This window comes from Rattus rattus, chromosome 5, assembly GCF_011064425.1.
Source record: "Rattus rattus isolate New Zealand chromosome 5, Rrattus_CSIRO_v1, whole genome shotgun sequence".
Taxonomy (NCBI): Eukaryota; Metazoa; Chordata; class Mammalia; order Rodentia; family Muridae; genus Rattus; species Rattus rattus.
The window spans coordinates 130,485,879-130,498,232 of NC_046158.1; the positions used below are offsets into that span (position 1 = coordinate 130,485,879).

Sequence of the window (12,354 nt, forward strand, 5' to 3'; positions counted from 1 at the left end):
CTCCTCAGGCAGGTCTCTTTAGTCAAGCTTTACCTCTATGGGGTTTTGTGTGTGCGCGCGTGTGTGCGTGTGTGTGTGTGCGTGTGTGTGTGTGTGTGTTGTTTTTGTTCATAAAGAATGCAGCAGACTCTCTTGTTATTTCAACCCTCAGGCCTGTTTTCAGATCTGCAGCTGCCTCGTTAAATCTTGAGAGCAGGGCCAGGCCTACTTGCTAGCTGGCGATCCTGAGGGACGGTCAGTCAGCTGAGAAAAGTCTGCACAGAAGAGTGAAGGAAATTGCAATCTCCCATGTGTCATGTGGGCCTTCCCTCTTCACCCTGCCTGGCATTTCCTTGTAGGGTCCTCTGCTCTTTTGCCTTGTCAGTGGACGCTCCCAGGCAGAGCTCCACCCAAATCAAACAGCCAGGGCTCAGCAGCAAGACAAAGCAAACAGACCTTTGGCAAGAACTCTTCCCTGACTCCCCTTAGACAGAGCTCCATGTTTGGCTGAGTCTCTGCTGGCCTTGCTCTGCAGGAGCTGATGCTCAACAGGGACTCGGGGCTGTCCTGAGGGTTCACTGTGGGCACAGCTTCTCCCCCTGCAGCTTTGTTTTCTGCCTTTACCAAAGAGTTTCCTTGGTTAGATATCGTTTTCATACAGTAAAATGTTCGGATCTTAAGACGACTATTCGAGTGATCTTCTGAAATCCACGCATGCCCTTCTGTAGTTCATGCTCCTAAAACACTGAACACATCTGTCACCCTGGAGAGTCTCACTCTGGGTCCTGGCAGCCGTCTGGTTTCCATCACAACACATCTATCTTGGGTTCTGCAGATTCAACATGTGCTACCAAGCTACGCCCCAACCCCCTTATGATACCTGTTGGTGTCAACCCTCCAATGTCACATGACCAGAATCACACGGTGTGTACCTTCCTTATCTAGCTTTGTTCTATGTTTTTGAACATAAGGTCCTGCTTACCCTTGGCTGGCCTGGAATTTGCTATGTGGACCAGGCTGTCCTCAAACTCAGATTCACCTGCCTCTCCCTCCGGAGTTCTCAGATTAAAGACTGGCATATCAGGACACCCACCGGCTTTGGCTTAATGTCTGCCTTCAACTACCACCTCCCCATTCTCTGCTGCAGTTCGATGCCTACCCAAAGGACTTGGGGCAGGGGGGCGGGGTGTGTGGTATGTGTGTGGTGGTGCAGAGAGTAGCCTGGAGTGGAAACCTAAGGGTTCTTTGGAAAGTCAGTTAGATGGTGTTTTGCTGGGCAAACACCTTAAGGAACATTTCGTTAAAGTGGACACAGGTATGAAAGGCTAAGGCAGACTCGTGAAGGAACGTTTCACTGAGGCAGACACAAATGAAAGGATGTTCTGCTAAAGCAACCAAATGGAAGGACACATGATGAAGTCTTCGCTAACGACACACATGTATTGGTCCTCCTTACACTGTTATTCGAGCTACATTTGTTGGGACTCCATAGAGAAAAATGCATCAAAAAACCTTCTGGCGGGATACTGCAGTTTCTTCTCGAGTCCATGGACTAATTGGATGCACATGGTAAGGCAACACAGGTGCTGAGGCAAAACCGGTACAGAGGCAAGGCATGTGGAGGACACGTGGTGTTTGGAGGGTATAACTAGGACTCCGTGGGGTGACAGAGACAGAGCTTGGCTTGCTGGTACAGCTAACTGTGCAACACTTGTGGGTCTCGAGTCTTCACTGAGCTCTGCTTCCCTGAGAGAGGCACAGCCGAGAACTCCTGATGTCCCTGTTGGTCCCTCCTGTTGACTCGAGCCGAGGCTGAGGCCTGGCTGTCTCTGCTAGGTCAGTCATCACTGTTGCTGACATGAGTCTACCGAATCGGACTGCTGGTAGATCCATGAAGTGTTTGCGAATGGATCGAGCTGCTGCCACCTGCTAACCTATGAACTGAACTGCCAATTTCCAGACAACACAGACTGAAGTTGCTCCAAAAAAAAAACCTTTCTAAACAGGTCCACTTCCTCCATATCTTTTCTTTTCCACTATTTCTGGGTGGTGGGCTACAAGGAAGGTTAAAGCATTTAAGAACCATCATTAAAAATAAGTATTTAAAAACTAAAGGTACGGTAGCCCTTGCAGGGAGACAGTAGTTTGCAGGAAGAGTCTAGGCTTGGAGTTCCCCTCAGGAAGTATGGGACCTACAGTCTAAACAGGGTCGCTCTGGTCGGGGACATCCAAAGATAGGGGTGCCTGGGAGGAAACCAAAGCAGCAGCGAAGGGTAACCCCAGGAGAGACTCCAGCATAGACCAGTGGGCCAGCTGCTTCTCCTGGGAGACTGCCATCTACAGTGGGTTTCTCAGTCACTTTGGGGACAAGGTGAGAAGACAGACATCTAACTGAGGACAGGCAAGCAGAACATCAGTGACCTGAGGAAGAACGTGGAGCCCAGCTGGTGCAGGGTAAACAAGGAGGTAAATGTGGATGACAGCCGAGGCCGTGGCTACTCCTGCCCCATAATGCGTCCCATGAGGAAAGGGACCTTCCTGCTGGTACCTGCCTTGTTACTACAAAGGAGTGGTCCAAGATATTTTCCCCTCAGTTGTACCTACCTCAGGAGTCATGTCGCTGACATCTGACAGCTTCATGTTGTAGCAGCACTCTGGACATGTTCTTCCGAGCTGGCCTCTACCACAATACACTGTTCATGTGCACTAGCAGGAATAATGGTTGTGGATATGTGATCGTGTCACAATATGTATACCCATTCAAGGATTCACAGGCATTTACATAGTTTCCAGATGGATACTTAATGGAGCTGTTAGTAACGTTTTTGCACATGACTTCAGGGGAACATAAGCAATTCCATTGGGTGTTTTCTTTGGAGTAGAATCACAAGGTCAAGAAAGGGTCATTTAGCTTTTGTATGTACTGCCAGTTTCTCGAGTGCTTTTATGTAGAGTGTTATTGATGTAGAAACAGAAAAGGCTAGGCTGCATCCTGAGTCGGTGGTCAATACTGAAGCCACAGACATCCCAGTGATGTTAGTGTGTGTGACCCAAGGGGTTCTGGGTCATTTCAGAGAAGTTCTGGTGATATGGGGAGACTTAAAGATACACTGGCTCTTATAAATTATTCCAGATTCTGGCGTGAGGTACAGTGGCACTCACTGATTCTCAAGTACTCAGGAGGTAGAAGCAGAAAGATTAGTTTGAGGCCAGCCTAGACGATGCAACGGCATCCTGTCTCAAGCCAAGGGCAATTGCCTGGCCTTCATGGGCCGCTGGGTTTACTCCAGTGTGACAGAAACAAAGGTAAAAGGTCACTGGTGTTGAGGAAGTGTAGCTGGCCATTACATTACCAGTTCCCACAAGGCTTCCTGTAGATTATACCTCTGGCATTTGGGTTATAGTGGTAATGATTTTCTAGATTACCCTTTTAGAGACTCGAAGGCCACTTGTATAGTAATTTATTCTGGATAAAATATTCCATCTTATGGTGCTCATTCTTAAATGGGAGGTCTATTCCACACCCCTCCCTACAAGGCTTAGAAGTTGTCATGGAAGAGGAGGCGGAAAGACTGTAGGGTCCAGAGATGGTGTATGACTGTAAGGAAATGACATTGCACACGGAATCTCACAGCAGTTGTGACAGCATACACAAGGTCTACACTAGCTCTAGCCGGACAAAATACTGGCATGGAGATGGGAGAGGTAGTCATGAAGTCCCACCCCTACCTGAGGATAGTTTCTGGGAAAATCAAAGTTGTTTGTTTGTTTGTTTGTTTGTTGTTTTAAAGTGCGGTCCCTGGGGCTGGAGAGATGGCTCAGAGCTTAAGAGCATTGGCTGTTTTTCCAGAGGTCCTGAATTCAATTCTCAGCAACCATATGGTGGCTCATACCCATCTATAATGAGATCTGATGCCCTCTTCTGGCCTGCAGGCAGAATGCTGTATACATAATACATAAATAAATCTTCAAAAAAAAAAAACAAACAAACAAATCTTGGGCAGGAGAGATGGCTTAGCAGTTAAGAGCACTGACTACTCTTCCAGAGGTCATGAGTTCAATTCCCAGCAACCACATGGTGACTTACAACCATCTTTAATAGGATCTGATGCTCTCTTCTGGTGTGTCTGAAGACAGCTACAGTGTACTCATATACATAAAATAAATTTTTAAAAAGATAAAATACAAATCTTGAAAAAAAAAATAGATGTGTTCGCTGGTAGGTTGGTGGTACCGGGAGCACAAATTGGACTTGATGAATTGAAAAAATGGAACACAAAGTTGGGTGGGTAGGGAGAGATGGTAGAGCTGGGAAGAGTTTGAAAAAGGGAGTAGAATACGATCAAAATACACTGTATGAACATTTCAAAGAACAAAAAGACATTGCAAATAAAAAGCTGAAACTTGGAGAGAAGGTGATTAAAACTCAGGATGTAGGCAGCTCAGCATTTAATTACAGTACTCAAGCTAATATCTGTGAGAAAGGCCAGAATGACCTATATAAATGAACCAAAAACCAAATTCAGGAAGCAAACAACCCAGTAACTTCAGGAAGTTCCTAAATCTGACCAGATTTCCTAGGCTTCCTCCCCAAGCTTATATAAGCAGTAAGGGCTGCTAAGAAACACTCATAGACAATCCAAGCATGGCAGTGCCTAGGCAGACATGGTACTGGAAGAGCTGAGAGTCCTACATCTTCAGCTGAAGGCAGCCTGGGAGGAGGCACTGATTCCAGCCTGGGCAGAGCGAGGTATAGGAGGCCTCAAAGCCAGCCTACACATTGAGTTCCTCCAACAAGGTCACATCTATTTGAATAAGGCCACACCTATTAGTGCCACTTCCTATGGCCAACCATCGAAACACATGAATCTATGGGGGCCAAACCTATCCAAACCACCACAGGGTGCCTGTCTTTGTTTGTTTTTTGATTTTATTTTTCTTGTGAGAAAGAGAGTCACCCTGTAGCTCAGGCTGGCCTGAAACTCACTATGTAGCCTAAGGCAATCCTCCTGCCTCAACCTCTCCATTGCTATAATTACAGGCAGTCATGTGCTACCATGCCAAGCTTCTTGACATCTCTGTTCATTCTCTCTCTCTCTCTCTCTCTCTCTCTCTCTCTCTCTCTTTCTCTCTCCCATAACCTTTGGGTCAGATTTTATTGGCTCTGCATGCCGACATGTAAAGCATTTGGGAAAGCATTCTGCTGCTGGGACTATAATCTGAAGAGAACTTGACCTAGAGCTGCCAAGCCTCTCTCCTCCCTTCAAGGCTAAAGATACCTACCAAGCTGCTGTGACCAGAAACCCCAAACCATGAAAAGAAGACAAAAAAAAAAAAAAAAATAGCAACACTTAAACGCCTAGGTCTCTGTGCACCTAGTCCCAGGGAGGACATAAGAATTCATTCTCTTTCTTCGTCTGCTTCTCTCCTCTGTCTGGCCATGTCTTGTGTCTGTGACCTCACACAGTCTTAGGAGATGCTTGTGAGCAAAGTTTCTTCTTTCCCAGAAAGCCTTGCTTTCTCTCCAGCATCTGTCTTTAGGGTAGACGGTTGTTTTTGTGTAGGATGAGTTTAGTAATTTCAGCTTCAGCTGACATCTGGGCTACACAAGGCAGTGTTGAACAGCATCTGCTGTCCGTCAAGAGGAGACTAATGTGGAAATGCTAACGTGTGAAGTCTGGGAGATGGGAAGATTCTTGGATGGAATTAAAAACCAGGGCAAACGCAGCTGAGGAGACTGAGGTTAGGGGAAGCAGGGCTAGGCTGGGAGACCGGGTGTGTTCTATGGTTGTGAACCCTGTGCTGTGGTTTAAATCTTCGTCTCCTCTGAAACTCGGGTTGAGACCATGACTCACTCAGCTTTCGTTTTTCTACAACCCAGGACCATCTGCCCAAGGCTCCACCCACAGTGGGCTGAGCTTTTCCACATGGAGCCTTAATCAAGAGAGTGACTCCCACACTTGCTTGCAGACCAATCCGATGGTGACATTCTCACAACTGAGGTTCCACTTCCCAGATGACTAGCTTTTGCCAAGTTGATAAAAATTAACCAGAACGGTGAGGGAGGGCTTCCATGTCACCAGGTCACTCCAACTTGGGGTCTCCATTTAACCAGGTCCAGCCTAATAAATGTATTTGCCATTTACCTCCATTTCTTGAAAGGTCTGGTCTGTGGTTATCTAACACTTGATTGGCCAGCATAGAGAAGCCAGCAGTATTGCCTGGAATGCAGGGAGCTTCAATTTTCCACATCTCTGAGTTAACAACTGTAGAGCGTACAGATCATTAGAGCAATAGGATCAGTTTCCCCTGTTCTGTGTCAAAGTAGGTAGGTGAACCTTTCCCACATAGTAGGTGTATACTCTCAGTCAGAACAGAAAAGTTTGAAGCCGGCCTCAGCCAGTGTTGGGACTTCAGGCATGGCTAGCTCTTTGAAAGCTTGTAATCTGTTCCCCAGGACTGTGCAAGTGTCAAGAGGGCGCACACACTGGGATGACTTCGGAACTGCCCAGTCACTCTCAGGGAGATTCCATCAGCCAGAGTCCAGGAACCCCACAGCCACCCCCTTCCCCGATCAGTGGCTGAAATTTGATCTTGCTGGTTTGAGAATCACAAGGATGAAGTGTGGAGTGAATTTCAGAGCAGAGCAAGAGCAGGGGGAAGCATTCCCGAATGCTGTCTCCCAAGAAGTCTGTGGCTGTGGAGAGGTTGAGGTAAGTTAACTCTGGAACCATCAAACCAGGAACAACACTTGGAGTTTTGTCTTTGCCTTCTCTGGAGCTGGGGGTGGAATGCAGGGTTTCCACTGTGCAAACCACACTGTTACTGAGCTATACCTCCAGCTTTACACCTGGACTTTTATGACATCCCCTGTGGCAACCTTTACCTCCACAAGCAGGAACTTCTGCATCCCCATCAGCCAACCTAAAGGAGCAAAGGAAGGCAAGTTACCGACCTCACTATTGTGGGGAAAGCTTCACCAGAATAAGGAAAGGTAGTTTTTCTGGGGCCGAGGGAGTTTACAGGACAGCCCTGGGTGCAGATGATTAGAGGGTCTCAATACAGAGCTCCCCAGTAAGTATTGCCAAGCAGTGGCATTGGAAGCTGCTTCCCACATACATATATACATATGTGTGTGTGTGGTGTGTATACATATATATGTATGTGTATTCATACAATCATACATGTATGTATGAATATATTATTTTATGATAGCTTGGTGGCCAGTTATGTTGGATTAAATTGGGTTAAAGTTTACTTAGGTAGGTTGAGTGCTGCCTTGTTAAAAACCCCCACCCTTTATCCGGAAAACAAACATTTGCCAAAACTGCCTGAAGGGAAGGTTGTCACAGAGGAACTAAGGTCAGGCTGTACATCCTCTTTCATTTTGCTAAGAGAAAAGTTCTTTTACAGACCAAGACCACTGTTATTTGCAAGGCCTGTATATCCTTTTATTGCTACCTGCCATGTATTATTGTGTTTATGATGTATGATTATATAAAACAACTTGCTTTCCAGCCCATCAACGAAATGTTTCTCCCACCTCTCCACGTGCATGGCTGACTTCTTGCTGGGTGGAATTCTCTTTAACCAGCAGAGGGGTTGTTATTGACAGAAGCCTCCGCACATCCTTGGAGAGAATGCTGTATCTTTAATTTGCAGCTGGTTTTCTGTGTTTGTCACTGCAGCCAAGATCAGCAGTTTGAGGCGTTCCGTGCAGTTTGTTCTCTAGAGCTGAAGTGAAGTGTCATGGAGGCACAAACTCTGGTGTGACTTCTGAAATTTTAATTTTTGCACAAACAACCTTTTATTTTCGTGGATGTGTTTTCATCACTACCTGTCGGCTTGGTAGGAGCCCTAGCAGGGATTGGGGGCTGCCTGTTAAGCATGTGTTCACGTCTTTTAACTCTAACAGGACTCAGCTGCACCTCAGCACTCAGTGCACAGTCTTAAAGGGGACATCTGGTGATTCTGTGCAGAGCCAGTCAGTGCCTGCAGCCCCAGAAACTCCAGGAAGTCCCTGGATGGCAAGAGTTTGCCTTCCAGTATGGCCGGCACAGCCACTGGTCTGTTTCTACTTTTGACACATAAAGGTTGTAAATCTCAGGTATGGGGAAGCTGCAGTCCGGTTTTTCCAGCCTCAGATACACCAGTAAAAGGGATAAATCATTTCCCCTCGATTGTCCAGGCTCTCTTCCCGGCTGAAATCTCTCCATTCACGTTCTCTTCCTCCGAGGTCCCGCCTCCAGCTCAGGGAACGCCCATCGACAAGGGCCCTGCCCTCTCGCAGTGCGCAGTGCGCAGGCGCAATCCGTATCAGCCGGCCTCCGCTGCAGTCCTTGGCGCCAGAGACGCCGCAGCATCTCAGCACTAGAGGCTTCTCTGCTCGCTCCTGGTTCATCCTTCGTCCTCTACCTCATCTGGCGCCATGGCGAAGCCATTGACAGACAGTGAGAGGCAGAAGCAGATCAGTGTGCGTGGCATCGCCGGGCTAGGCGACGTGGCCGAGGTGCGGAAGAGCTTCAACAGGCACCTGCACTTCACGCTGGTCAAGGACCGCAATGTGGCCACTCCCCGCGACTACTTCTTCGCTCTGGCACACACGGTTCGCGACCACCTAGTGGGCCGCTGGATCCGCACGCAACAGCATTACTACGAGCGGGACCCCAAGGTGAGCAGCCCGCCCTCCCTAGGAGGGAGACCGAGCTTAAGGCAGGGCGGGCCCCGCCCCCCAGTATCGCCCACGGGCCTGGTCCCTGTTGCTCTGTGGTCATCAGTGACCAATGAAGTGACAGTAGAGTTATGCATCCTCCTTCGAAGGACGCGTGCATACCGTCGCCAGCGGGTTTCGTTTTAATTGAGAACCATCCCCTTGCTCCCCGGCTCGCAGTCCTCAATCCCTAAGTAGGGCTTTGGGTGGCCCTTGTCCACCTCAGTCAGTCCCTCTGTATATTGTTGTCTGGAATCTGGCAGTATGGAGCCAGGCCTCTCTGCCCTCGGCGGAGTTGAGTGTCCCAGTGAAATACCCTAGGGGTCTGCTCTTGCGTAGTCCAGGCTGATTTTCCGGCTGGTGTCCAGCTGTGCACTTCCGAGCCGCTGCAGTGTTGGTGCTTCCTCTACTCCCCACTCCCCTCCCCCTTTGTTTTTCTGCAGCTCAGCTCCGAGTGACGACCAGGGGACTGGAACCTGATATGGTAGTTTTATGAGTTGGAAAGGGGTGGGATCAGTAATCTGCTGGGAATTGTCCTGTCCCGTGCTCCCTGTCTCCCCTCACCCCCTATTCTGAGGCTGAAGAGAAGAAAATCATTTGTAATCCCTACCTAAAACGGGAGGGATCAGAAACTCAAAGATGGAATCCTCACAGGGAAGGCTGCCTTTGAGGTTTCCACCTTGGCAAAACTTGTTTGGAAGTTGCTTTCGATATTTTGCAAACCTTTGTTCTTAGTAGGAAACAAAATACATGACCACAGTCTTTTGACAGTTCTCACCACTCCAACACTTCTCAGCCCTGTCTGCTGGCCTGTTAACTCTACACAATTAAGCTGGTTTGAAACCCATGAAGACACAGCAGCCTGCCACCGAAGTGTAGGGATTAAAGGCAGTGCTGGGATTAAAGGCAGTGCTGGGATTAAAGGCAGTGCTGGGATTAAAGGCCTGTGCCAGCTCCACCCAGCCCCAGTGGTCCTTATTCTTCGCCATTTATGTTTCCAAGTAATTTCTGTTCCTAAATACACAGGTATGCATATTTGTATGTTGCACAATTTTGTGGCTTTTGTTTCATCCCAAACCATTTGTGGCTTCACTCATAAACAGAGCTCCAGGTCAATTTATGGATGTATCATATTTTTTTTTTTGCACATCTTCCTGTTGCAAGATTTTCCTTAGCCTGTCTTCCTTCCTTCCTTCCTTCCTTCCTTCCTTCCTTCCTTCCTTCCTTCCTTCCTTCCTTCCTTCCTTTCTTTTCTGCTTTGGTACAGAGAATTCAGCCTACCCTGTTTTAAGATAGAATGAAAACTAGCAAGGAAAAGACTTGCCTGTCTGGGGCCAGTTAGTAGTGATCTATCTGATTTGCAGTAGAAACCTGGGCACCCAACAGCTGCCTTACTGATGGAGCTTTAGGGTAATTTTTATAGGGCATTAAAGTATATTTGATAATTGCTAAGACTAAAATTAATTGCTTTCCAAGCTCATTCTGAGGCTTTTTCCCTTCCTGGAATAAAATGATGAGGACAGGCTGTTAGAATGCTAGTCGGGCTTCTTCCTATTTAGTATGCAAGGCAGCTTCTAACGAAGTGGCCCCAAATGGCTAAAACAGGTTATTGCAACAAGGGCTTGGGATAACTGCCAGGGAAGCTGGCCAGGAGCAGAGACTCCCCCAGAATGCCTTGTTAGTGGAAGAGCTGTGTTGCTCAGATTCACTGGTGTTGTCCAAACAGTGGATGGCAAGGGATACAGCTCTGCCTGCACCTTCAAGGTCACTTCAAGGTCACTTCCCAGGAGTTGGAGGACACAGTAGGGCTCCTGTCCTGAGTCTAGTCCTCTCTGACAGCAGTCTATTGAATAGGTATGGTGGTGTGTTCCTGTGGGCTCAGCTACCTTAGAGTTTGAGGTACCCTTAGCATAGTCTCCTGTCTCACTCAAGAGGCAGGAGAGGTGTGGCACAGTGGTAGAGCCCGGATGTGAGTGTTTGATACCCAGGTTTTCAGTGTTTGTCCCGGTAACTGATGCTGACCATTAGCCAGTCCGCCTACCTCTCTGTACCATGTGAGGCGAGTACCTCCAACAAAACACCTCAGAGGCATCCCAGGCTCTGGCAGTGCCTGAGGGATCTGAAAGCACGGTGGCCTATTTGATAAAGTTGCTCGCTGGAGGGGAGATTAGAAAACGCATGGACTAGCAGAGCAGTGTTAAGTGTAGTTAAGCCACATTGGAAGTGTGGCTCAGTTTGTTTTCTGCCTCCTTTCTCTACCCTGGTAGAAACATTTGGGGCTTTTTTCTTTTTCACTTTGCTTCTTATTATATGTAAAACTTTTTGTTGGCGTGTGAGTGTGCATACATGTGCATGAGGCCGGTGCATCCCCTACCAAAATCCATGTGCTGTGGGCCAGAGAAGAACTCTCGGCAGTCAGTTCTTTCTGGAGTGTGGGTCCTGGGAACACTACATGGATCAGGTTGGTGGCTGTGACCTTCCCCTGCTGAGTCACCTGGCAGCTCCTAGTTTTTAAAGCCGTCCGTTTGTTCAGTCTTAGGAGTGTACAGCCCTAAGACTTTCTTAGACCCTTCTGTGGCTGGCGATTTTTCTTTTACTTAGTGGCATCGTGCTTTTGGCTTTTCTTAATTATTTCTGTACACCAGTCTCAAGCCTAGTGTCCACAGAAGCCAGAAGAGGGTGATGGTATCTCCTGGGACCTAAGTTACAGATAGTTGTGACCTGTGGTGTGGGTGCTTGGGATTGATCCCAGGTCCTCTGGCAGCTGGCGCTTTAACCAGAGTCATGTCTCCTGCCCTAGCATGGAGGTTTGTTAGAAACTGTAATTACACTCGTAATATAGATTCTTGTAATTTTTTTGACAAGGTCTAGAAGTTCATCCTGAAATGGCAGCCCCTTGGAGGGCACCCAGTTTAGGGACCTCTGCACAGCAAGGGACCTGTATCTAACCCTTTTTTCAATTTTTGTTTTACCTGGTGGTATTGGAGATCAAACCTAAGGTCTGAAGCTTTCTGGGTACACTTATCACTGAGAGTGTGAATACTTTCAGCCCAAACTCCTTTCCATTCTGATTTTTTTCATTTTCCCACTTTGTGATATGTGTTTGGGTTGATACCCACACCTCTCACCCCAACCCCTTTTAGGTGGGATCTCTCTGTGTTACCCAGGATGGCCTTGAGTGCTACCCCATACCAGCTAGCTAGGTGTAATTTTTAGCCTTTCTTAGCCTCATGCTTTTTCATCTTTAAAACAAAGAGTTGAGCTAGGAAGTCTATTTTTGAAGCTTTTGTCGTTCTAACAGGTCAGGTTTTATGTTTGCTTGTAAAATGCCCCCATTTAATGTTGACATTCCCTTTATCCAGAAATGCTGGGAACCGGAAGAGTTCAAGGCTATCTTTTGTTATGCAGCAAGTTTGAGATCTGCATGAACCATTCAAGAGACCCTGTCCCAAAGACCTGTCTCACTAGGTGTGGTGGCACATGGTTTGAGGCATAGGCGGGCTGGTTTCTGGGTTCAAGGCCTGGTCTGCATAGTAAGTTCTAGGCTAGCCAGGGCTATGCTGTAAAACCCTACCTTGGAGGAGGAAGAGAGGGAAGAGAAAGAAGGAGAGGAAGAAGAGAAGGAAGAGAAGGAAAAGGAGAAGGAAGAGAAGGAAAAGGAGAAG

At 47.6% G+C, this 12,354-nt stretch overlaps 1 protein-coding gene across 1 annotated transcript in view; it reads left to right on the forward strand.

Moving 5' to 3' along the window:
• Nucleotides 1-8,298: 8,298 nt before the first annotated feature.
• Nucleotides 8,299-12,354, forward strand: part of Pygb (glycogen phosphorylase B) — a 49,329-nt gene continuing 45,273 nt past the window's right edge. The window contains exon 1 of the mRNA XM_032904400.1: nucleotides 8,299-8,650. Coding sequence (XP_032760291.1) covers nucleotides 8,408-8,650 — 243 coding nt within the window. The 5' untranslated portion in view covers nucleotides 8,299-8,407. The remainder of the gene's footprint in view (nucleotides 8,651-12,354) is intronic.